General features: G+C 41.3%; 1 protein-coding gene across 3 annotated transcripts in view; it reads right to left on the reverse strand.

Annotated features, from left to right (window-relative positions):
- TES (testin LIM domain protein) overlaps window positions 1–24,781 on the reverse strand; it is a 44,965-nt gene extending 20,184 nt beyond the window's left edge. The window contains exons 1-2 of one of the 3 annotated variants that reach the window (XM_010587370.3): window positions 24,613–24,781; window positions 21,561–21,687 (exon numbers count right to left, since the gene is read on the reverse strand). In XM_010587370.3, coding sequence (XP_010585672.1) covers window positions 21,561–21,563 — 3 coding nt within the window. In that variant the 5' untranslated portion in view covers window positions 21,564–21,687; window positions 24,613–24,781. Of the gene's footprint in view, window positions 1–18,799; window positions 18,904–21,560; window positions 21,688–24,612 lie in introns of those variants that run through there. The other 2 variants (XM_003407226.4, XM_023544578.2) reach the window with 2 other exon arrangements.
- Between the last annotated feature and the right edge of the window lie 2,407 nt (window positions 24,782–27,188).

A 27,188-nucleotide genomic window follows, 5' to 3' on the forward strand; every position in this document is an offset into this window, starting at 1 on the left:
TACAGTACAGTTGTTTTGTAATCCTAAATCCAGTGTATATGGTACAACTGTACTGTAGCAGATCTACCTCTTCTGGTATGAGGCAACTTCTGCTGTTCCCACCCCAAGTTAGCTGTCTCGTCATCTGCTTTCTTCCTCTTTACAAACCAAACATGTACCAGATGAAGAAAAATGGTACTAATTCTACTCTGTAGTAAAATGAGTTTCAGAGCCAGAATTGCCCCAGGCAGAATTTCTCAAGGTCTATTCCCAGGGCTTCTGCGGCTGAGTGTCATGGGGCCTGGAGTTCCCCAGGTCTTCCTAGTCTCTGCTTGAAGATCTAGAATCCTACCTGCCCTAAGGACTACCCTCCTTCACTGTGTGTTCAGGATACCCTGTGGTCCAGGACCCAGAATTCTCCTCACCACGCCCCCTCCCTTCTCTTTGCCCTCAGCACACAACCACACCCTCTAGGCAGGGTCCTTCTCCTTTCTTAGAGGCCATGACTATTACTCTTGGACATTCAAACGTGTGTGCTGGTTTCTGTCTGAGTGTCTGGGCACCATAAATTCTTGGTGAGGTTAAGAACAGGGAAAGTATTATTTAATGATACCCAGGGTGTGAGCAGAGGTGTGTGTGAGACGGGTGTGGAAAGAGGAGCCTGGAAAGTTTCGGCTCATCGGCTAAGTGAGGCAACTAACTGGCTGTTCAGAAAGCGAGATCTGGATACTAGGACTAAACTCAGAGATGTGTGCTTATATGCATCCTGAGAATTAATTATACAAGGTATGAAGGTAAGTATGATCAAGAATTACACTGGTTATAGATACTAAGAACTAACAAAACAGGAACTGTGAAAATGCAGAAAGCTCACTGCAGGAGTGAGGAAAATTGCTATTGGGCTCCAAGGTGTTGCTGCCGAGTTCAGTGATCTCAGAAGTCATGTTTTCCCTTTTGGGGTTTCATCAAGATAATGAGGGAATTGAACTAGATCAATTCCAAGATACCTCTGAATTCTAAAATTATGATGGTAAACCATGAATCAGATTAACTGTATCTTTCTTTAGCTGTTTTTCAGCACAGTCACCTGCTCAAGGTTTAAACACTAAACAGAAAATAACTGCTTGAGAAAGCTAATAAGGTAACAGTTCATATGTCAGAGTCATGTGGAACTCAGTTTGGAGGAGTGAGACAAAAAATGCACATAGGAAACAAACGATTTAAGTTCTGGAGAAGAAAACTCAGTTCTTTTGCATGTAATTATTTCAACAGCAAATGTGATACGGTATTCCCCTCAGAGTCAACACTCAGTGCTGAAAAACACATGCTTTTTGTAAATGCACAAGTCCCAAAGCTGTCTACTCCATGTAATTTTAGTAACGCAGTCTGGCCGGCATCAGTACGAGGATATGACAGATTAATTTTTGTTTTTCAGTGTCTAAGAAGACAGGTCCTTTGGACTGACTATATTCAGAGAAACTAGTCAGGCTTTGGGAATACCTATCAAGGTGCTCTGAAAAAATAAAAACGAGTAACTATCCTGAAGCAGTAGTCATAGACCAAGAGGGCTTTTAAAATACCTTTAACTACAGGCTCCAGATACTGAACTTACACCCCCATGATCCATGCCTCCAAACACCCTTTTATCCCCACTTCTTTTAGCGTGAGAAATGTGGATGGAATCAATTTCTCCATATTCATAATTTCAGGCAACCAGACACGTTGGTAACATTTCAGGTGATCCCACTAACCCAAGAAAGGCTATTTCATGTCAGATACTTTAAACAAAAAAAAAAAAGAAGTGTGCGTGTGGGGGTAGAAACATCTGGTATTTCAAACATGGTCTGAGTTGATTTGGAGACAATTTGGGTCTGGAAGATATTATGCAGTATTCAGGGTGAGATCATCTGATTCAAGCTGTTTTCATAACCAAATTTCCCTCTGGAGCAAAGAAGCATATATGGTTACTAAATAAGCAAGTGTTACCAAGACTTCTTTAATCATCTTGGAATGAAACTGACCAAGGTAGATTATATGAAATATACCATATTCTCTCTCTGTATATGCGCATGTTTATCTACCATACACACACACACACACACACACACACACACACACACATTCATATCCCACTCTTTAAGAAGCATTTTGGATTTTGTTCACAGATGAATATTCTGAACAAAGTAACTACAATTCCAAATAAATAACTCCTGCCAGCACGTAAAAAAAAAAAATAGCTCTCTTAAACACCTAGTATAATCTGTGAAGTCTCTCCTTCACCCCATCAACATATTTTGATTAACCTCTGATATAAGATTTTAAATTGTTTGAAGTTTTTAGCTCATTGCCTGCTTTGCAGTGTCCACCAAGATTGACACTACCAAAAAAAAAGGCAGGTTACACAGGAAACCAGATTTAAATACAAACTCAGAGGCAAGCACCTTCAGCTTTTAGGTAGTTTGCCAACTTTCTTAGCTGAGACGAAATAATTTATTGTGATTAAGAGCTATTTATTAATCATTCCTAAAAAACTGCTATATTTTTCTTTGCTATAAGAATGAAAGAACCGTCCCATCTCTCACTCAAGTCTGAAATACATGAGTGGAAGAGTGAAAAAAAAAAAAAAAGTCGTTAGCACCCAGCTAATGACCCAAGCTGCTTGTCTAAAAAACCAAAACCAAACCCACTGCTGTCGAGTTGGTTCCAACTCATAGTGACCCTTTAGAACAGAGAGCTGCCCCACAGAGTTTCCAAGGAGCATCTGGTGGATTCGAACTGCCGACCTCTTGGTTAGCAGCCATAGCACTTAACCACTATGCCACCAGGGTTTCCACTGCTTATCTAATCATGCTTATTATGCTCCAAGTCCTGTTAACCTCACCTCTAAAAACTTCACAACTTGCTCCTGATTGCTTCCTTTGTATCATGTCATATTGCTGCTCCCAAAATTATTTTAACAAAACCCAGAGATGATCATAACGCTTCCCTTGTTAAATGCCTTTAACATATTCAATGAATGTCACATTTCTCACATGGCAGTGAAGGTCCTTTACAATATGGCACTGCCAGTCTACGTTTGAGGCCACCACCCTGGCTCCTACCACTTGCCTTCCTCACCCTCCTCCCCTCCAGCCATTCTGCTTCTAGGGACCACTTCCCCTTTGCCAGGATCTCCTTTCCCTTCTCCTCTATATGGCAAAATCCTTCTCCCTAATGATTCAATTCAAATGTCATTTACTCTGTGATCTGGAGCCCTGGTAGTGCAATAGTTAAGCATTCGCCTACTAACCAAAAGGTCGGCAGTTCAAATCCACCAGCTGATCCCTGGAAGCCCTATTGGGCAGTTCTACTCTGTCCTATAGGTTCTCTGAGAGTCATAATCAACTCAACCAACAGATTTGGGTTTTTTCTGGTTTAAAGACTCAACTCAAATGTCAGTTACTCTTCAACAAATCCCCAGCAAAGTTCTTCTGAATTCCCAAAGGTTTCTATACAAATTCTATTATTCGTATACTATGATTGTTTGCAAGGATCCCTGGTGGTGCAACAGTTAAGCCCTCAGATACTAACCGAAAGGTTGGAGGTGGTTTGAACCCACTCAGCAACTCTGTGGGAGAAAGACCTGGTTATCTGCTTCTATAAAAATTACAGCCAAGAAAAACCTATGGGACAGTTCTACTCTGTCACATGGGGTTGCTATGAGTCAGAAATTGACTCAGGGGCACCTAATAACTACAACATGATCATATATGATGCCCGCCCAGTGTTTGAGACTTAAGAGTAATACTGGCAAGTTTTTTTTTTTTTTAATTCATTTACTTAATTGTCAAATGACGTTTTTAACCACATCTTTATTGTAGGGTTCCCATCGCTCTTCACAAAGCAGATTCTGGCAGGTTGGTGGCGATAACAGCAGAAGCTACTATTTAATGAGCACCAGGGAACTTGGAACCTTGGTGGTATAGTGGGTAAGAGCTATGGCTGCTAACCAAAAGGTCAGCAGTTCGAATCCCCCAGGCACTCTTTGGAAACCCTATGGGGCAATTCTACTCCGTTCTATAGGGTCGCTATGAGTTGGAATTGACTCGATGGCGATGAGTTTTATACTGCCAGGTATAAAATCTAAGTTTTTTTCATAGATCATCTCTTTTAGTCCTCACAACAGTCCTACGGGAATCTGAGGTATCATTATTACCCACATTTTCATTCAGATGAGGAAATTAGAGCAGAGTTTAAGTAATCTGCATTCCAGAGTCCCTATTCTTAACCACTACTGACTGCCTAAACACAGGTTATGACACAGAAAAAGCAGAATTTTTAACCTAAGACCAAAGGATTATGACTCAAGAATAGAATAATCAATCAGAGGTCTTTTGTTGTCAATACTGCTTACTCAGAAGCAAACGGGACTAAAACTCTTCATTGCAGGCTCTAGGATTCATTTCCATATCCCTTCAGCTTTTCACTGAAGAAGTAAAGCCAGAAGTGCTACATGAATCTCTATCATAAAACCCACTGTGAGCCAAGTGGACTGAAGACTTTTGGTGACATACAATAGTAAATAAGCAGATAGACCAGTCAGCCAGGAAAGAAAAGGAAATAAGCTATCTTTCAGCCTAAATCTTTTATAATAAATTCTATTCTGGAGATACTGGGTCAATCTTCCTGGAGCTTTAATGAATTAAAGTAGATGTCTCCTATCCAATGCTTCACCTATATTTCTTAAAACAGTACTTACATTAGGTAAGTAGCAGAGCTACCATTTCCCTTCGCAATTTGTCTACATGGTATGAGATTTAATAAGGTTGTATCAGATTAATTTAGCCATATGTACAACCTTAATAAATTTGGTAATGTATTTGCTTAAGTACAGAAGTGAATCCTGCTGCTCTCCTAGGAAACAATAATGTATTTTATTTTACTATTGAGTTACTTTTATTAACTCAATAGTTATTAATATTTAGTTATGAAATACCTTGAAGCACTTCTACTTGTGACTTTCTTAATTAGCACTGATGGTTGTGATGGTGGAGAGGGCATTAAAAACATACCAACAACCAACCACCATTTATTAAGATGTTACTAGTGCGAGGTATAATATACGTATCACCTCATTTAATCCCCACAACAACCAATGGGAAAAGTATTATCATCCTGATTTCACAAATAAGGAAACTGAGACTTGGAGAGTTAAAGTAACTTGCCTAAGATTACCCAGCCTCGCAAGTGGCAGAGCTGGGATTTGAATCCTGGTATTTATAACTCCAACTCCTAGGTTCTTAACTACAAAGCCACCATTTTGTCCCTCCAAAATGAGGCTTTGAACATAAGTAAAAACTTAAATGAGTAATATTTCTCATCTGTAACTTCTCTAGAACAATAGATCTTGATTTGAAAGACTGCCTATTGTTCACTAGCCAGGAGCTCCTCCTTTCTAGACAAATCTGAGACTGATTATAACAAATCTAAATGTCTGCACACTAGCTGCACTCACACTGAAGCCCCTGAGGTGATTAATTCTCAGACACACACCAGAGGGATGGGGTGTGAATCAAGGGAAATCTCCAGAGTCCTAACACAAAATAGGTCTTTTCCAATGTTGCAGCAAGAGAAGAAAAAAAAAAAATTTGTAAAAGAGAGGGGAAAAAAAAAATGAACAAATTATATCCCAAAATTGAAATATATTTAAAACACTTAGTACTAAAAATCATTTTCTATATTATATAAATGATTCTATACATTATTGTGGGGGCTGTTTGTTACAAATTACTCTAAAACTTAGTGCTGGAAATAACATTATCTCACGGTTTCAGTGAGTCAGGAATGTAGGAGTGACTTAGCTGAGTGTGTTGGCTCAGGGTCTCTTACAAGGCTGCAATGGACGGTCAGCTAGGGCTGCAGTCATCTCAAGGTTTGCTCAATTGGTGGGGGACCCACTTCTGAGCTCTCTCACAGGGGTGCCTGAGGACATGGCAGTTGGCTTTTTACAGGCCAAATGATCCCCAAGAGAGTGACAGCACCCAAGACAGAGCTGCATATTCCATTCATTGGCAGCAACTGATTAGGTCCAGCCCTCACTCAAGGAGAGGGATTACAAAAGGGTGTGAATACTCAGAGTGGAGCGGAGCATCTTTGGAAGCCATCTGAGAGGTTGCCTACCACACCTCCACTGCTATTCATAAGGTTTTCACTGGCTAATGCCTTTCAGAAGTAGACTGCCTGGTCCTTCTTCCTATTCTGTCTTAGTCTGGAAGCTCAGCTGAAACCTGTCCTCCATGGGTGACCCTGCTGGTATCTTAATACTGGTGGTATAGCTTCCAGCATCACAGCAACACGCAAGCCCCACAATACGACAAACTGACAGACACGTGAAAGCTGGACAATGAATAATGGAGACCGAAGAAGAACTGACGCTTTTGAATTGTGGTGTTGGCGAAGACTATCGAATATACCATGGAATGCCAAAAGAACGAACAAATCTATCTTAGAAGAAGTACAACCAGAATGCTCCTGAGAAGGAAGGATGGCGAGACTGCATCTTACATACTTTGGACACATTGTCAGGAGGGATCAGTCCCTGGAGAAGGACATCATGCTTGGCAAAGTACAGTGTCAGCGGAAAAGAGGAAGACCCTCAACGAGGTGGACTGACACAGTGGCTGCAACAATGTGCTCAAGCATAACAACGATTGTTAAGGATGGTGCAGGACCAGGCAGTGTTTCGTTCTGTTGTGCACAGGATCGCTACGAGTCAGAACCGACTCGTTGGCACCTAACAACAACAACAACAACCATACCTCCTTTTCTGTCTTGATGTTAAATCCAAAGACTACGTGATTTACAACGACAGAGGTACACTACAAAGGGAGGGGGCACAAGGGGTACTTATCTGCCATCTTTCCCTTTATTATTTTTTCTATTGCAAATATTTAAATATCTCTTTACTCAAATGGACGAACTAAAACAGAGCTTTACTCCTACCTTATAATCACTCTATTGCCCTCAGTAAAGACCAGGGAACAGTCTTCCAGAAGACAGAGGTTAAAAATCATATTCTACCCTAAGTCTTATTCTCTATCCTATCCAACACAGGCACACACTTGTGTACACACACATACACTGATGTTATAGAACAAAGTCATAAGCGAAAATACAAAATGCCAGCTTGGACTGGCAGGAAATTTCCAGAAATACATTTAAGAGAAAATTTTTACTATTCTTGTAATATGCCATAGTTCTTCTTAATGAACACAGAATAAAATAAAAATGGGGAAGCTTTATATAAGCTTTATTCTATTATATAAATCTATCTGGAGATGGAATGAAGTAAAAGAAAACAAATATAATACTTCCTCATGATAAAGAATGCAAATTACTTAATTCAAATTAGGGAGCATTTAGAGTTGGCAGTTCTTAACTACTTTCCCAGTACTGCTATTTGAGGCCTAATGCATTCTCACAATACTAAAAACAAACCAAACCCAAACCCACTGTCATCAAGTCGATTCCAACTCATTCACAGCCACCCTACAGGACAGAGGAGAACTGCCCCATAGGGTTTCCAAAGAGCGGCTGGTGGATCTGAACTGCCAACCTTTTCGTTAGCAGCCAAGTTCTTAACCGCTATGTCACCAAGGTTCTTCACAATATCATTAGGGGTAAAATTAGTTTTTTTTTTTTTTTTTTTAAGATCCATATTTATTTAGGAAAGCAAATGATTTTTAAAAATGTATTGTCTGTCCAGTTTATGCTGGTTACTTATAAACATTTTTCAAACTGACTACTATCAAATATTTTTATACTATTGGGTAAAGAGAGTCACTTGAAATGTTCACCCATAAAATACCTCTTCCATGGACTCTACTCAAAAAGGGCCTCCTCCTGAATATTCCTTGAGAATGATGATGCAGGCTATAAAAACGTCACAATTAACATCTATGACCGTTGCAGAAATTCCTTCTTAATGAGGACGGACTGAGCCCGGGCTCCGCTGCGGAACTCTGCAATGGCATGTGGTTATACACAGCCCTCAAAGCCTCCTGATTATTAGCTATAAAAGGGATTTTAAAAACCCGATTCCAAAAGGTGTTTGTAGGAGAGCTTCATAAGAATCTACATCATGGCAAATGTTCCTAATTTGGTCTTGTGTCATTACCTCCACAGCTGGCTCTAAAGAGTGGATCCCACACTTAGTGGTATCTTGTGAGGCCTTTACTAAGACATTGTATATGCAAAACTTGCCAGACCTTAGGGCTAAAGTATTATTTCTTCAGGAGTGATCCATTATAACTCATGAGTGAGGATGTGGGGAGAGTAGGTTATAGTTAAGTGATTTACTGCCACTAATTCCCTAACTGCCTAATTGGAGCACTTGCGGGAAGATAGTATCAGTGTGTTTTCACAGGCAGAAGGGAAGGAAAGCCTATGGCGTTGGCTGAGAGAGCCACTACAGGAGGCTGCTCAAGTAGGCAGGAGAATCCAAGGGAACCAGAGTAAAGCTCAATGGAGAGAAGGTACAGAAAGGAGAAATGAGTGTAAAAAGACAATCTCAATTTCCACTTTTGCCCAGGATTGGCATTCAGGGGCATTTAGAACAAAAACAGTCTCACAGCACAGATGAAGGTCTTAGAAGCTGCGAAAGGAGGGGACAGATACAAGAACCCTATTGCCAGGTGTCTTATGATTGCTTCTTTATTGCCAAGTCATTTCACACCATCCCTTCCTCTGAAAAAACTGAGTTATGCTTACCCAATGTGCTAGTGTAGACTCCCAGGAGTCTAAAGCTGATACTTGGCCTCAGTGCTACTTGATTCTCCAAACATTTACTCACTGGCACCAAAGTCTAGCTAACTAAACAAAACTGATCAGAGAACATTAATAATTAACACTGATCGAGCACTTGTTATACATCAGGCATTGTTGTAAATGCTTACATGTACAAGGGGAAGTCAAAAAGTATCACTACTAGGGTTCCAGTTCATAAATACACAGGTTTATTCCAAACAAAACGTGTTTAAACATGTCTCTGTGATCAGTGGATGGCTACAGACAAGTTCTCTAAGTAATTAATAAACTTATCTTAGTCTCATTATGGTACCTTCAAAAAACAAGATACTTTTTGGGCCACGGAAAAAAATGATTTTGAGGTCAGGGCTAATATCAAATTTTTAACAAAATTCAAGGGGACATCTTCCCAAATCATTGAAGCTTTGCAACAAGTTTATGGGAATGCTGCCTCACATAAAACAATTTTTAGATGGATCAAGGGTTTTAAAGACGGTCAGGAAGACCTCAAAGATGAGCTGAGGAAAACCACTCAGAAGGTTATGACAACTGTTTTTTGGGGGGGGATTCCAAAGGGGTACTCTTGACAGATTTTCTCAAAGGGCACAGGATGATCACGGGGGCTTATTACAAAGAAGTTTTAAGAAAATTGAAAACTGCCTTGGTAAGAAAAAGGCCAGGAAAGTTGTGCCAAGGAATTTTTCTCCATTACAACAATGCCCTGCTCATTCTTCAAGGGTAGCAAGGGCCGTCCTATGAGGATTTTCCTGGAAAACTTTACCCCATCTACCCTACAGCCCTGATCTTTCCCCTTCAGGCTTCTTTTTTGTTCCCAAAACTCAAGGAACATTTAAAAGGAGCATATTTTGAGTCCCTCGAGGATGCTGAAACTGCCATTTTGATGTACTGGAAATCAAAGAGCACAGAATTCTTTGGGGAACGGTTAGAGATGGAAACACTGCCTTCAGAAGTCTACAGGCCTAGATGGAGGATATGTCGAGAAACAATAGCTTCATTTTGATACTTTTGTTTAACAAAGGTTTCTATGATTTTGTAGCAATACTTTTTTGCTTACCCTCATATTACCTTTTTTAATCCTCACCCGTTACTCATTGCCGCTGAGTTGATTCCGACTCATAGTGGCCCTACAGGACAGAGTAAAACTGCCCCCTAGGGTTTCCAAGGCTGTCATCTTTCACGGAAGCAGACTGTCACATCTTTCTCCCGTGGAGCAACTGGTGGGTTTAAATCACCGACCTTTTTGTTAGCAACCAAGTGCTTTAACCACTGTACCACCAGGGCTCCTTTTTTAATCCTCAATACTAACCCAATAAAGGTGTATTACCCAGGCTTCACAGACTAGTCCCTTGATGCCAAGAGGGCTAAGAAACTTGCCCAAATTCCTCGGCAAGTGTCAAAGCTGAGATTCAAACCTATGTCTAGAGACATCAAAGCCTGTGCTGCCTTCTATGAACTCCCTAAGTGTGACCCAGAGAAACGGGCAACATGTTCAACAGGACAATCCTATCCACTGGCTTGATTCCACCTGGTCCAGGAGAAAAGTACCAACAAATAACTTCTCTGTTGTTTTACCTGTGACACTGTAAAAGAAATGTGGATATTAAGCCACCAAAATCTGTCTTGCTGCTCTGTGCCTTTAATTTCTGCCCATTTCTCTCAGAATAACTTTCTATTCTGCTACCACTAGCAGAGTGCAACACATAGCAATATTTGAATATTTGTGGAATACAGTTTCATTTTTTTTTTTGCAATATTGAAAAGGTCAGATCTTGTTACACCCCTCTTTAAAAATGTCTAGTGACTTCCCATTTCCGAGAGGATGAGATCCATATTTCTTTATACAACATGGAAGTCTCACGACCTGGTTGGAATGAATTTGGAGAGGACTGTTTCTCAGTCAAACAGAAGAGAGACTAGACTGAAAAAAGGACCCTCTAAAAATCAAATCTACCACCCACCTGTCCGTTTGCCACAACGTGCTGGCTGCGTGTTGCTATGAGCTGGAAGCTGGGCCACCAGTATTTCAAAGGACCAGCAGAGTCACTGATAGTGGACAGATTTCAGTGGAGCTTTCAGACTGAGAGAGACTAGGAAGAAAGGTCTGCTGATCTCCTTTGAAAAATTAGTCAGGGAACATCTTATGGATCACAAGAGAGCGCTGCTCAACTCACTTTGGACATGTCATCAGGTGGGATCAATCATTAGGGGAGTACATCATGCTTGATGAGAGGGCTTGGGAGACCCTTGGTGAAATGGATTGACATAGTAGCTCCAATGATGGACTTGACCATGCTGGAAATTGTGAGGATGATGCAGGACTGGCCAACGTTTTGTTGTACATAAGGTCAATGTGAGCTGAAGTAAATTGGACAGCAGCTAACAACAGCAATTAACAACAAAAAATCAAGTAAGGGTTATCACAGGTTAATTTTCCTTTAGTTTTTCGGAAGGGCCAAAGACTATCCTGTTTTGGAATATCAGTAGTCTGTGATACTATACAGAATATTGTGAGAGATCTTTGTTAGGTATCCTTTAGACCCCAGATTCAACAATCTCACTGTGTGGTAGACTGAAGCCATGGTCCCAACTCCTCATTCCCCTGTAGCAGTATTTATTATGTATCCTCACCCTTTCTCCATCGCCTCACCGTGGCTGTACTGGGCTTCCCTTCTTGACTTTGGGCTTGAACATGCGACTATTTTGGCATGAGCAGAGACTTAAATGTGTTCCTGCAATTGGGCATGCCCGCTGCTCCAACCTTTTGCTTCAGGTACCCACTGATTCAAGGAGGAGGAAAGAAATGGAGTCTCAACCCACAACCTGGAGCCAAGCCCAGCATGGATCTGCTAGACTCCTGGTGAAATTTCCTCCTCTACCTCAAGAGGCAAGACTATACATTAAATAAGAACCAAAGTTAAATAGAGGTGAAGATTCTCAACAGCGCTACCTCAGTGACACTCTTCCTCAATTCAAACCTGTACACTGAGAAAATAACAAATAATTACAGATCATGCACCTTTATTTTAGAAGAGTCAAAACTGAAAATGTTAATTGTGTGAATACCAAGGGTTTGTTGACTTCTCACGAGGGCTTCAAATTGGTTTGAACCGTTTCGGTCATGATTTTCACAGCAAAGCTGGAACAGATCTCAACTCCTAAAATGTGGGTGTACTGGAACAATAATCAGAATGGGAAAAATCAGGGGTCGAAGCCCTGGAACGGGAGACTCAGAAGAGGCATAGTGAGCCCTTTCAGGAGCCTGATGTGGAGAAACTGGATTATTGCCTGGACTGTGGAAAGTGACACACATTCAAAGCGGCACAGTCGCTGCCATCTTTGAGTGGAGCACCACTGTTTTTGGTTGTTATGCAACGCGCCTGCTGCTCTCGTTTTCTAAAACAGGGCAGCAACCCGTAATTTTTCCCTTTACGGTTATCATTCCGGTACACCCACACTTTACAAATTTAGTCCATTTCAGTTTCACTTCGTCAGCTATGACTGAACCGGGAAGAACTGGATCAAAGCCCTGCTTCTCACAGCTACGTGCCTTTGGCTCCTGCTATTTATTCCTCCAAGAATGCCTTCTTTGCCTACTGAAACCTAATTTCTCCTACCGGAGTTAGTTTGAAGGTTGCTTCCTCCATAAAGGACTCCCAACCCTCCCAATTAAAGTTAGTAACTTCTGCTTCTGAGACTCTATAATAGTTGTATTCCTACCATTGCAGTGCTACTCCAAGTATAACAATCCAAGAAGTACTCGTTACCAGTTCATGATGAGATATATAAATAAACTGAGAGGAAGCAATTAAGAACTATTGTTAATTAATTTGACTGCGTAACTTTATGTCTACTGAATTAAAAAATTTAAGGTGACCTTGTATTTGTCTTTTTTTAAATAAATAATTCATTTGTATTGTGTGTGTGTTTATTAGCCATGGTAGTTTGAGAGTTTAAAAGGAAAAAATGTTTCCTCACCAGACATATTTTGAGAAATACTGGATTATAGAATTTATTTAATCCTATCCATCATTCTAGTTAATTTACATATCCCTCTTGCCTACTCTCTTGATAGAATGCTTATTAGGATGGCGAGACTTTGTCTCATAAACTTTGGACATGTCATCAGGAGGGACCAGTCCCTGGAGAAGGACATGATGCTTGGTAAAGCAGAGGGTCGGTGAAAACAAGGAAGACCCTCATGGAGATGGACTGACACAGTGGCTGTAACAACGGGCTCAAGCATAGCAACAATTCTGGGGATGGCGTAGGACTGGGCACTGTTTCATTCTGTTGTACATAGTGTCACTGAGTCTGAACTGACTCAACAGCACCTACCAACAACTTGTGTACTAGTTTCTTTTCTTTTTTTAATCCACCAAAGTTGACATCACAGTGGTTTGGGGGTATAAGCTCAATATTGCTGTTATTGGGTGCTGTCCAGTCAATTCCGACTGATAGCAATCCCACAGAGCAGAGTAAAACTGCCCCATAGTGGGGGTTTTTTTGGCTATAATCTTTATAGAAGCAGATCACCAGGTCTTTTCTCCCAAAAAGCCACTGGTGGGTTCAAACTGCTAACCTCTTGGTTAGCAGCCACGTGCTTTTCCGCTGTGCCACCAGGCTCCTTATAAGCTCAAGAGATGATATTAATAGAGAAATGGAGTTTATACTCTGTAGTCTAAACTTAAACTGTGCTTTTAATATTCTTTATGAACATAAAGGGCAACTTTCTTCTAATTTGTTCAGCCCCTGATTATTTTTATTGTAAGGCAGTACCCCATAAGGAAAAACAGATCCTTTACCTGTACTTGGTGACTCATTCCATCAAGACTACACAATGATAATATCATGACATATAAAGACAAAAATCCACCTAACATCTGCATGATTACTCAGCAGTGAAACATGAGATCACTTCACCTCAAACAAAGGAAAGTTCACTGTGGCTACACACTTACTAGTAGACTCAACACGGAGGCATTTCTGCTAGGCGTTCAGCCCTCCTTTTTGCTAGGTTCACTGTGCAGATAAGAAGCTGTGTAATGGACATCCTGAACCATCCTTTTACAGTTTTTCACAGTGGTCAGAATGTCACTATAATACACATAGGCTGAATCATTCACAGCTTGAGAGTGATTCAGCATTTCAGAGATTAAATATATTTATGTAGTAGTAGCCTTGATATCTTTTAGGGTAGATCTCAGCAATTCCCATTGGCTGACTTCTCACAAAGCTCCCTTGGGTGTTGCTTAAGCTGGAGTAGTCCCTCATTCTTAGCAGACCACCAAAGGATCCGAGAAATTTGCAACCCTACACTACGCTCAAGTAAAAGCAGTGATCCTGGAATCAACTAATATTTATAGCTATGTAGTCGTTATGAAAGGAGCCCTGGTGGCGTGCTGGTTAGGCACTGGGCTGCTAAACAAAATGTCAATGATTCAAGTCTACCAGCCGCTGCATGAGAGAAAGTTGTGGCAGTCTGCCTCCTTAAACATGAAACAGCCTTGGAAACCCTATGGCACAGTTCTGCTCTGTACTATAGGGTGGCTACAAATTGGAATTAAATCGACAGCAATAGGTTTTACTCAGTGTGACAGAAACGTTAAACACTTCCACACCACTGTTCCCAAATTGTACCTAGTGAGTTTCTTGTAGGTCTTTCCTCTAGCACTTACTATTCTTTCATGAAGCTTTTTGTCACAGGCAGTGAATACCAATTACAGAGATTGGTTGGAAAAGAAAGAGAAAAGCAATTAAGAAGACATTTTAGGGTCACGACATGAAGTTGCATTAGAAAATTGTGGTCATACATATTCCTCTCTCTCTCATTCTCCATTATTTATGCAGGGAGTTGGGTAGATAAGGTATTTAAAAAAAAAAAAAAGGTAAAAGGACCCTAAATTTGACTGCAACTCTTCTGTAGAAAAGTCAAAGATTGTAGTTGCATAGTTGGAAAAGCATAACCTCTGAATTTAATCCTCCAATAACAGTGCTTGAGGCAAACTCTAATACATGGATATTTTACTCAAAAAGCAGGGGAGAACTTAGCAATTACTATACTATTTTCTTTAACATCTTGAAAATCTACTATGAGGCTTTGAAACCTGTTTTTAATTTGGATAGTCCTTTGTTCCTCTATTTTCCTCTCCTCCAAAAAGCTGATTTCATAGCTCATAATTTATGGGCTCTTCCCTCAACATCATCACCTTTCAAAAAACAAAATAATATCCTAAATTTGCCATATATTAATGATCTCATAAAGAGATATTTTTTAAATCATAGTTTTAGTTACCATGACAGTAGTTACCAAACAAAAATTAGCAATGACTGCAAAGAGGAAACATAGCCCAAGAATGACTCCTTTGTAAGGCATTTGTAATCAGGAAGACTTAGTTTATTTCATGGGTGTGAGGCTGTAATTAGTATAGCCTTATCTATTTATGAGGAAACCCTGATAGCATAGTGGTTAAGTGCTACGGCTGCTAACCAAAAGGTCGGCAGTTCAAATCTGCCAGGCACTCCTTGGAAACTCTACGGGTCACTTCTACTGTGTCCTATAGGGTCGCTATGAGTTAGAATTGACTTGACGGCGGCGGGTTTGGTTTTTTGGTTTTATTTATTTATGAGGTTTTTCCCATTCTAATACATAAAAGCTGTTTTTTCATTTCTTTTCCATCTGCCATTACTCAAGAAAAATGAAATGAAAATCTCTAATTACAAAGTTTGCCAAATCAGGAAGCACCACCAAAACTGCCCATTCTTTGCGTTAGAAATCTTGTGTATGCTGCCCTGTAAAGAGTTCACTGATAAGATGTAATTCCCATTGCTTTTACTTTCTACCATTTACTTTGTCACTTACTTTCATTTATTTTTTTGCTCTGTCTCTCTTCCCTAGAAGTTCTGTGACACAGGGACCTTGCCTTTTTTTTTTCCATACTACACCCCAGAGCCTAGAACAATGTGTGGCATATGAAAAGCACCCACATAGTTTTTAAATGAATAAGCGAGTCATCTTATTTTAGGTGAAATAACTTTTAAAGGCAATAAAAGCTCTATTATTTTTCTTTTTGTCATTCCTATAATTAAATACTGAAGAAAGTAATAGATCACTTCCAGGCTTATTTGACCCATGCCAATACAGCAGCCTTTGACGCTCCATAGTATTATAGTAATTAAGCCTAATACCTTCAAACACCCCACAAATATGATAAAGGTGAACTAATTATGTAAAAACAAATTGAAAATAGCTAAGCTTTATGAAAAAAATATTTAGTTCAGTCCGTAGGTTTCCTCATGGAATTTACTGGTGTATAACTAACATTTTGCACATTACGCCTCTTCATTAAAACATATGTGTGTATATATATATGAGTGTGTGCATATACACACACGTACTTACAGAGATATACATGTATATACTTATGTATGTGTATATTTATGTACGTACATATAGGAAACCCTGGTGGCATAGTGGTTAAGTGCTACGGCTGCTCACCAAAGGGTCAGCAGTTCAAATCCACCAGGTGCTCCTTGGAAACTGTATGGGGCAGTTCTACTCTGTCCTATAGGGTCGCTGTGAGTCGGAATCAACTTGATGGCACGGGGTTTGGTTTTGGTTTTTACGTACATATATGTATACGTACGAATGGAAACTCTACGGGGCAGTTCTACTCTGTCCTATAGGGTCGCTGTGAGTCGGAATCAACTCGACAGCAGTTGATTCCAACTCACAGTGACCCTATAGGTCAGGGTAGAACTGCCCCATACAGTTTCCAAGGAGCGCCTGGTGGATTTGAACTGCCGATCTTTTGGTGAGCAGCCGTAGCACTTAACCACTACGCCACCAGGGTTTCCAATATATTGATTTGGTTTCTAAAAGGCTTACATTCAATGGGGTCAAATTTTATTCCTACTTCTAAATCTCAGAAAAACGTAGGAAGTACACCCTTTTTTTTTTTTTTTAACCAATTTATCATTCTCTTTCCACTAAGCAGGCCCCTCATAGCAACCCTTGGAGCTCACTGGCCCATGATGTTAATTTCATGCTCAAGATGCTGGTTATCACCCCGGAGCTCAGAGAAGGCCTCATGAAACAGCTGATAATTTTCACGTTTCCCAGCACTTTTCAGCAAATCTTTTTACATGAAGAATGAGAAATTAAAAAGAAAAAAAAAAATTTTTCCCTCCCAGAATTGAGTTTATTATTTTCAGCTGCACTATTCTTAGCTGTCTGGTCTGACATTTTAGGGGCTAACTGAAAGGTCGGCAGTTCAAACTCACTAGCCACTCCGTGGAAGAAAGATGTGGTATTCTGCTTCCATAAAGATCACAGCCGTGGAAACCCTATGGGACAGTTTTACTCTGCCCTACAGGGTCACTATGAGTCAGAATCAACTCGACAGCAACAGGTTCATATATATACATACCAAAACCACAAAACCCACTGCCTAATCCAGGGAAAGGTCCTACCTCTCTTCAATTCTCTGAAGCCTGAGAGAGGTCAGGGAAGTGCAGAGGAAAAGAGGTTGGTTCATGAGGTTTAAGGAAAGAAGCCATCTCCAGAACATAAAAGTGCAAGGTGGCAGCCAGTGCCGATGTAGAAGCTGCAGCGAGTTACCCAGAAGATCCAGCTGACATAACTGAGGAAGGGGGCGGCCCTGAACAACAGATTGTCAATGTAGACAAAACAGCCTTATGTTGGAAGAAGACGCCATCTAGGGCTTTCATAGCTGGAGAGAAGTCAACGCCTGACTTCAGAGCTCCAAAGGACAGGCTGACTCTCTTGCCAGGAGCTCATGCAGCTGGGGACTTTAAGTCGAAGCCAGTGCTCATTTACCATTCCAAAAACCCTAGGGCTCTTAAGAATTGTGCTACATCTACTCTGCCTGTGCTCTATAAATGGAACAACAAAGCTGGATGACGGCACGTCTGTTTACAACATGGTTTACTGAATACTTCAAGCCCAGTGTTTACACCTACTGCTCAAAAAAAAGAGATTCCTTTCAAAATATTACTGCTCACTGACAATGCATCTGGTCACCCAAGAGCTCTGAGGGAGATGTACTAGGACACTAACGTTTTCATGCCTGTTAACATAACATCCATTCTGTAGCCCATGGATTAAAGTGTAATTTTGACCTTCAAGTCTTATTAATTAAGAAATACATTTTTTAAGGCTATAGCTGCCATAGATAGTGATTCCTCTGATGGATCTGGGCAAAGTAAATTGAAAACCTCCTGGAAAGGATTCACCATCCTAGATGCCATTAAGAACATTCTTGATTCACGGGAGGAGGTCAAAATATCAACATTAACAGGAGTTTGGAAAAAGTTGATTCTAGCCCTCATGCATGACTTTGGGGGGTTCAAGACTTTAGTAGAGGAACTGCAGATACGGTAGAAATAGCAAAAGAATTAGAATTAGAAGTAGAGCTGAAAATGTAACTGAATTGCTGCAATCTCATGATAAAATGTTAATGGATAAGGAGTTGCGTCTTATGGATGAACAAAGAAAGTGGTTTCTTGAGATGGAATCTACTCCTGGTAAAGATGCTGTGAATATTGCTGAAATGACAACAAAGGATTTAGAATATTACATAAACTCATTTGATAAAGCAGCAGTAGGATTTGAGAGGACTGATTTCCATTTTGAAAGTTCTACTATAGGTAAAATGCTATCAAACAGCATTGCATGCTACAGAGAACTCTTTCGTGAAAGGAAGTGTCAATCAATGCGACAAACTTCACTGCTGTCTTATTTTAAGAAATTGCCACTGCCACCCCAACCTTCAGCAACCACTACCCTGATCAGTTAGCAGTCATCAATATCGAGGCAAGACCCTCCACCAGCAAAAAGATTACGATTTGCTGAAGGCTCCGATGATGGTTAGTATTTTTTAATTAAGGTATGTACGTTGCTTTTTTTTAGACATAATATTATTGCACTTAATAGGCTATAATATAATGTAAACAACACTTATATGCACTGGGAAATAAAAAAATTCCTGTGACTCACTTTATTGTGATATTCACTTTATTGTGGCGGTCTGGAACTCGTAATATCTCTGACGTATGCCTGTAATCAATCTGAGCCTTAGTTTCTTCATCCTAAAAATGGGGCTAAGGTCTACTTCATGAGATGGATTTGAACAGCAAAAGAAATAACATATAATACTTTTTGAACTGCAAACTATGCAAGTATAATCAGATACGAATTTGTCTCTCAAGAAGCCTGCAGTCTAGGTAAGGATGTGAAATATACACAAAGGGAACTATAATCCACAGGGGGGTGTGATCTGTGTCATAAGAATTATAGATAACATGCATCAGGAATTCAGGAGAAAGAGATCTTGCATCTAGCTGGGAACACAGAGAAAAATTTTCCAGAGGAGATTACGGGGTCCATGAAGGATGGGTAAGATTTAGGATTGTAGATAGAGTGGAGTATGAGTACCAACAAAGGAAAGGAATGGGGTGAGGCAACAGTACTAATATAGTAGAAACATATATCCCTAATTCTACTTCTCCCCATGTGTCTGTCAGAGTGTTGTACTGTAGTGGCTTGCATGTTGCTGTGATCCTGGAAGCTATGCCACTGGTATTCAAATATCAGCAGGACCACTCATGATGGACAGGTTTCAGTGGAGCTTCCTCACTAAGACAGACTAGGAAGAAGGACCTGGCGATCTACTTCTGGAAAAAATTAGCCAGTGAAAACATTATGAGTAGCAGTGGAACACTGTCTGGTATAGTGCCAGAAGATGAGCCCCTCAGGTTGGAAGCCACTCAAAATACGATTGAGGAAGAGCCGCCTCCTGAAAGTAGAGTCAACCTTAATGAATTAAATGGAGTCAAGCTTTTGGGACCTTCATTTGTTGATGTGGCACAATTCAAAATGAGAATAGCTGAAAACATCCATTAATAATAGGAACATGGAATGCATGAAGTATGAATCTAGGAAAACTGGAAATTGTCAAAAAAGAAATAGAACGCATAAACATTGATATCTTAGCCATTAGTGAGCCGAAATGCACTGGTATTGTATCCTTTCACCATACTTACTCAATCTGTAAGCTGAGCAAATAATCCAAAAGCTGGACTATATGAAGAAGAACATGGCATTAGGATTGGCGGAAGACTCATTAACAACCTGCATTATGCAGATGACACAATTCTGCCTGCTGAAAGTGAAGAGGACTTGAAGCACTTACTGATGAAGATCAAAGACTACAGCTTTCAGTATGGATTACACTTCAACATAAAGAAAACAAAAATCTTCACAACTGTACCAGTAAGTAACATCATGGTAAATGAACAAAAGACTGCAGTTGCCAAGGGTTTCATTTTACTTGGATCTACAATCAAAGCCCATTGAAGCAGCAGTCAAGAACTCAAACGACACATTGCATTGGGCAAATCTGCTGCAAAAGACCTGTTTAAAGTGTCAAAAAAGCTAAAATGCGACTTTAAGGACTAAGGTGCGCCTGACCCAAGCCATGGTTTTTTCAATTGCCTCGTATGCATGCGAAAGCTGGATAATGAATAAGGAAGACCAAAGAAGAATTGACGCCTTTGAGTTATGGTGTTGGTGAAGAATACTGACTATACCATGGACTGCCAAAAGAAAGAACAAATCTGTCGTGGAAGAAGTAGAGCCAAAGTGCTCCTTAGAGGCAAGGGTGGTGAGACTATGTCTCATATACCTTCGACATGTTATCAGGAGGGAGCAGTCCCCAGAGAAAGACATCATGCTCGGTAAAGTAGAGGGTGAGTGAAAAAGAAGACCTCGATGAGATAGACTGACACAGTAGCGTTCATAATGGGCTCAGGCATAACAATGATTATGAGGATGACGCGGGACCAGGCAGTGTTTCATCCTCTGGTACATGGGTTCGCTATGAGTTGGAACTGACTTGATGGCATCTAACAATAAAAATAATTCCATTTCTTAGGATAACATAAAGGAACAAACAACAACAACAAAAAAAAACTGAAACTCACAAAAACCTACTAGAGTTCTAGTCAAATCAACACTCAGGGCTAGTTAAGAGGAAGTGACTTTTCACATCCAGTCAATGTAATGGGTTACGAGAGATAAAAGTCCAGCTGCGGACCGCTTCACTTTTTTCTATTTGTTCTGAGAGGCAGGCAGCTAAGACAAAGCCCTGAACATACCTTCTTCTCTCTTTCCCCTGGCCTTGACAATGATTCCCACAGCAAAAATGACTTGAAGCAGAGAATCCACCTGTAGATTTGCGCATGCAGGTCTCCCTCTACTTGCCCTTTCAGCTTCAATCAGGGACCATTTAAGAAAAGATGCTCACTCTAATTTCTCATGGAAATAATTTCTCATAGAAATAATTGTGGTTCAGTCTTCTTTCCAAATGCAATCATTTGGTTTTACTATGGCTTTTCGGCTAATGAAAGAAGCTTTTAAAACAAGCTTTGGATGTAGAGAAAGGGGATTTTTAGTGACCTGTAATCTTTAAAATGCTTCTCATTTTTTAAAAAAGGAAAAAAAAAAAGAGTCGTAAGAAAAACATGCCAAGATATTTGAATGGTTCAAAAAACAGAGGTTAGAATGGAGGCAAGAAATGAATCAGGTATGAAATTAAAAGCCCTGCAGCAATTCCGGCAGTACAAGAGAAATTACTGGAGTTCTTTCTCTCTGGTATGCGTTTAAGGAGAAAGAGAGCGGGGGAAAAAAAAAGTGGTTCTCCTGAGAGAATAACACAGAAAGGAAAGAGCAAAGCAGCTGGCTGTGGGCCATGACTTACCATTCACCACAAAGTGTGACTGTTTGCTTCTCAAAGGCCATTATTTTTTCCAAGCATACATGGGCTCCACTTAGACAAAGTCAATTACAGTGAAGAGACTTAAGGCATAAGGGGTCTAGATGAGTACCTCAGAAGACAGACCAAGGATGTGAAAGTCAAACTCTGTTCTAAAATATTGTTAAAACAAAAACTCTGTATAACCAAACTATCTCCCACCTCCTTGCAACAGCTTGCTTACTTCAAACAAAACAAAAATAGAGCAAAATCTAAATTATAAAAATCCCTTGTCTTTGGGATAGTGGGTTTACTGGTAATTAATCCAAAGTGGTACAAAGCAGATATCAAGTTCTTCTTTTATAACCCAAGAATCCTATAATAGTATCATCCACCTAGGTCGCTGTGTAATAAAAACAAACCTCTTTAATTCTTTTTATACAAAATGTTAGTGGAAATAAAGTAACATTTCTCATCTGCCTAGGGAAAATTCCTTATGAAATCAACAATGTAATAATTTTAGAAGAAAAAAATTTCATGTATCTCAGAACAGAAGTCATGTTTAGCTTTATTCAAGTGGTGTGTCTTTGTTCCAATCTCCAAGCTGGCTTTTCTCAAGGTACATTGAAACTATTCCTTTTCTTGTGTACGTGAGTTTAAAAAAAAAAAAAAAAAAACCCAGAGGCTTGAAAACTAGGTTTCTAAATAGGGTAAGAGGGCTCTGCTGGTAGATCAGGGATAATTTTGTGATGTTTCCTTCTTCAGGTATGTTGGAAAACAATTTCTAAAGCAGATACATGTTTCTTTCTGAGATTATGGCTAAAATCGTGAAATGTATTCCTGGGGGCAGGATCTCCAAACTCTTTTGCACAGGGAAACTTATTCTCCAATCCACAGATCATAAAGTCTGTCGAGGACTCTCCAAAGGCAAAAAGAGGGTATGACTGGCAGTCAAATTGGAGCTCTTTGGGATCTTTTAGTACTTTCCAATTTACTTGTTGAGGACTCTGCCCTAAGAATCACTAGAGGTGACAAAACAAGGGTTTGTCCTGTCAAGGGATTATCTGTAAAAGCTTTAAGTTTATGGAACCCTTTTCTCCAGGGTTGGGGAGGATTAGAGAGAAGGATAACATTCTTCATTGAAAAAATCTTTTAAAATAAAAGGTGATGGAGAAGAAAAATTACACCAAGTGTCAAGGGCATTATATTTATTCATCATAACCCACATTTTGAAAGTTTAAGGAAACTGTTTACAAATAATGTTTGGCTTTTTCTCTTGCAAGCACATGTAATTCTTACCTTTGGGTTTTTCCCCTCAGGATTACTTGTTCTTGTCTCAAATACTTTCAAAATCATTTTTGGAGGTCGACTTTTAAGAAGCAGTTTCAAATCAATACTTATATGCACAGTCAAGACCCCCAGAACTTTTGACAACTACTATTCTTACCCACTTGAAAAACAAAATGAGAGTGGTGTTCATCAACAGAAGGCTAGCAAAATGCTTTCCTTAGTGCCAAGCATGATGAACAAAAAATATCAGGGTTACTTCAAAGCAAATAAAAGAATAAGAAACCAATCAGAAAGATAAAGGACTGCAGTTAATCACACTATGTGAAGAATTTACTTTGTTTTCCAGTCCTTGGATTCCCTTTTGAGTACCGGTTTTAGTCATAACCCCAAAACCACTGCCGTCGAGTCTACTGAGACTCACAGTGAACCTAGGAATGAACTGTTTTCCCATTGCAAATATTTATTGCTTCTTTTTTTTTTTTTAACCTAATCTGCGTTCATTTTCAATAGTCTAGTATGGATCATGAAAGTGCATTAATGCTCAAGTCAGGAACTGCGTCTTTAGAAGATGGAATAACAACAATATCGACAACCTTAAGTTGGCAACTAGAAAGAAAACTAAGTTTTCTGTATTATCCTCCTCATTTCTTCTGGAAAACTTCCTTTCCTATTTGATTAGGGGCAGCTAGCTTAAACTTGTTGTTATTTTTAGTAGCCATAGAGTGGATTCAAACTCCTGGCCATCCCAAGGATGCAGAGAACTGCTCCACAGAGTTTCCAAGGCTGCGATCTTTCAGAAGCAGAGCCTTAGGACTGTCTTCTGAGGCGCCTCTAGTGGGTTCCAAAAGCCAACCTTTCGACTAGCGCCTAACCTTTTGCGCCACTCAGAGACTCTCCTTTTAAATTTACTGCAAAGTAAATATGCGCAATTCCCTAGAATGAGACCTTTCACAGGGAACGTTGCCCTGGAATGTGACATCAGCATTCCTTGTGAGTCACAGTGCGGTGCCCACCCACTTCCCCCTGAGGACCTGAGGCTCCCCATAGTCACGGAGCGGCTCAGGCAGAGCCGTCGGTCCTGACGCCCCAGAGCAGGCTGGAAACTCCTCCAAGCGCTAAGGCACTGGTGATCCAGAGGCCGTTTGGGGAAGCTGTCAGGCAGGGAGAGCGTTTTCTCTGAGAGATAACTCCCTAAGAAGGAGGCAGTGCCTTGGCAGTCAAGTAATAAATGAAAAAAAAAAAAAAAAACCCTCAAGTTATCAGCCCGCCACGGGTGCGAAGGAAGTGTATGGAATCAGCACTCCTTGTAGACAGTCTCGGGGGGCCAAGCGGCCGGCAGTGGAGGAGATCTGAGCTGTCAAAGCCGGATTCAGGCCCCTAAACCACAAAGGTTTAATAAAGTTGAATTTCCTGAGACAGGAAGAAGCGGTGTCACGGTCCCGCCCGGCCTCACCCTGACCTCACCCTTCCCCTTTAGGGAGGCACAGAGCAGTGGAAACACCTTAAGGAAACTTTTCCAGCACTTCAAGCCCCCGGGCAGTGGTCAGACGGCAGGGAAATGTCCCGCGCTCGGTCGCGCTCCCGACTCGCCACCGCCCCAGTTTCGGAGGCGGGGAGAGCCCGCTGGCACCTTGTGTTCCCCGGAGGGTGGGCACCTGGGACCCGGAGACCCGGCTCGCGCCGCCCGCACGCCCGACCGCCCGCGGCATCTAGGGGGCGGCGCCGCCTTCAGGTGAGGCAGCCCTGCCCGCAGCCGGAGCTCCCCTACCTTCTTCACTCGGGCTTCCAGGTCCATAGCTGCGCTTCAACGGGCTTCGCTCCGACCGTGCGGACCTGACGTAGAGGCCCGGCGCGGGCACTGGGGAAACCTGCGGGGACTCCCGAGCCCCTGCAGCAGCCGCTCGCCGGCGCCGTCAAACTTCCGCCGCTCTGCCCGCAGCAGCCTGCCTGCGACCCGGCCCCGGGAACAAAGAGGCCGAGGCAGCCAATCGCAGCCGGGCATCGCGGGCCGCCGCCAATCACAGAGCGCCGCACGCACCTTCGGCTGGGCCGCTGCGCCCGCAAGGTGAGGGGCGGGGCCTCCTGGGGGCGGGGGCCTCTTGGGGGCGGGGTCTGTGGAGCTGGCCCGGTTGCCACGACCTCGTCTCCGCGAATACTCTGGGCCTCCGCCCGCTCACTCAGGAAGATTTGGGGTCAGACTGTCTTCCAGCTGAAGGTGGACGAGAGCCCTTTCAATCCTGCCAGCTTGCACTTATGTTTGCCGGGCACCTTTGATTTCTGTCCGGGGAGAACTTACTCCGGGACTAGCTTCCTGGTTGATTTTCAGAGCAATGAGAAAGACAAGAGCGTGAGCATATTCTTTGGCCCTAATTTAACTACTAGGCAAGGTAGAGGGTCAAGGAAAAGAAGAAGACCCTCAATGAGATGGATTGACAGAGTGGAAGAAACAGTGGGCTCAAACATAGCATCCATTGTGAGGATGGCACCGGACTGGGCAGCGTTTTGTTCTGTTGTGCCTACCGTCGCTCCCACTGGAGGGCACCTAACAACAATATCGCTCCTAAGAGCCCTGTGGTCCAATGGTTAGGCGGTTGGCAGCTGACCAAAAAGTTTGGCAGGTCAAATTCACCCAACCCATTCTGGGAGAAAGACCTGATGATCTGCTCTGGTAAAGATTATAGCCAAGAAAACCCTATGGGGCAAATCTACTCTGTCACGTGGGGTCTTTATGAGTCAAAATCAGCTGAAGGGCAGTCAACAACGATTTCACTGCTGGATTGTGGAGATGGCATTTCCTCAAATGCTTTTCTCCATAGCCCCAAAACACTGGCAGAGAATGTTATTTCAACAGTTTTATCATAAATAAAGATAGGTATATGGTTTTATGAGCATTCAATTGTTCAAAAAGTAGGGATAATGTGAGTCACTGCAGAGACATTATGAGCCATTCCTTTGCAAGTACAGGTTTGCCCTTTGTCCCTACTCCATGAAATGGTCTGAAGTTTCTCATGTGTCTCATGCCTTGATGAAGCAGAGTTTCACAGGTATCACAGCAGCCTTGCAGCCCAGAGCTGAAGCCATTCCTTTATTCTGGAGCCATTACAACACATGCCATCAGATTGTTGGATCTGGAAGGGACCCTAGAGATTAGTGAGTCTAACCTCCCTCATTTTGCAGGGAATGGAGGTCCTGAGAGGCACCTAAGGTCAATGGGAGATGTCTTAGGCTGGAGTTCTCTAGAGAAGCAAACCAGTGAAGCTACACACACACACACACACACACACACATACACACACACACGAGAGAGAGAGAGAGAGATTTATATCAAGGAAGAAAATGGTTCATGCAGTTATAGAGGCTGGAAAGTCTCAAATCCATTGGTCAGGCTGGAGGCTTCTCCTGACTCACATAGCTATAGGAACTGGTGAACCCAAGATTGGCAGGTCAGACTGTAGACTGCTAGCTCACAGACTGGAGGCTGACAAATCCCATGACCAGCAGGTAAGCTGCTAACTCAAGTCCCAAGAGCCAAAGGTCAGATGAACAGGAGTAAGCTGCAGGATGCAGGATCCAGAAAGAGAAAAAACCCTTAAGCCTTGCTAGAAAGTCGACCTATATTGGATGCAGGCCACACTCCCAAGGAAACACCCTTTTGACTGATTGGCTACTCACAGCAGATCTCATCATGGAGGTGATTATAGGACTGCCAAACTATATCATAACTGCCAAACCACTGAGCATCATGGCCCCATCAAGTTGACACACAACCTGAATGATCACAGGTGGTAAGACAGTGTTCATGAGTCTTTATAATGTTTACAGCATGCATGGACTGGAAACAGCATTTTGACTAAGAAAAAGAGAACAAGAGTATTTTTTTCACTTTCTGGTAATGACAAAAAAATGATAAATACCAGCCAGTAGGTGGCCTTTTAATTTGGTGCATCTCTTTTAAAAAAATAAAATATAAATAAGTAAATAAATACAAAAATAAAATCCCACAACAATGCAGATATTTCAGTCCAAATGTCTCTCCACTTTGCCTCTGGAAATTTGGTAACTAAGAACATCCAAAATTTTAGCTACCAATTTCAATCCTTTGTTATTTGTTAACATTGCTCAACAGGACATTGATTTACTATGTGCATTTTTACTTATTCTATTAATAAACTAAAAATGGGATGGCCAAAATGGATCATGATCTTTTTAATTCACTGAGTGGAAAACTTTCCTATTTCATTTTCCCAATCATCCTAAAAGTACTGGGCCCCTGCATAGTTTGCCCAGTGTAAGATCACATGCACATAAGGTCTTGCCATGACAAAAATATTTGGTCTCTTTCTA

The sequence above is a fragment of the Loxodonta africana genome, chromosome 8 (genome assembly GCF_030014295.1).
Source record: "Loxodonta africana isolate mLoxAfr1 chromosome 8, mLoxAfr1.hap2, whole genome shotgun sequence".
NCBI lineage: Eukaryota > Metazoa > Chordata > Mammalia > Proboscidea > Elephantidae > Loxodonta > Loxodonta africana.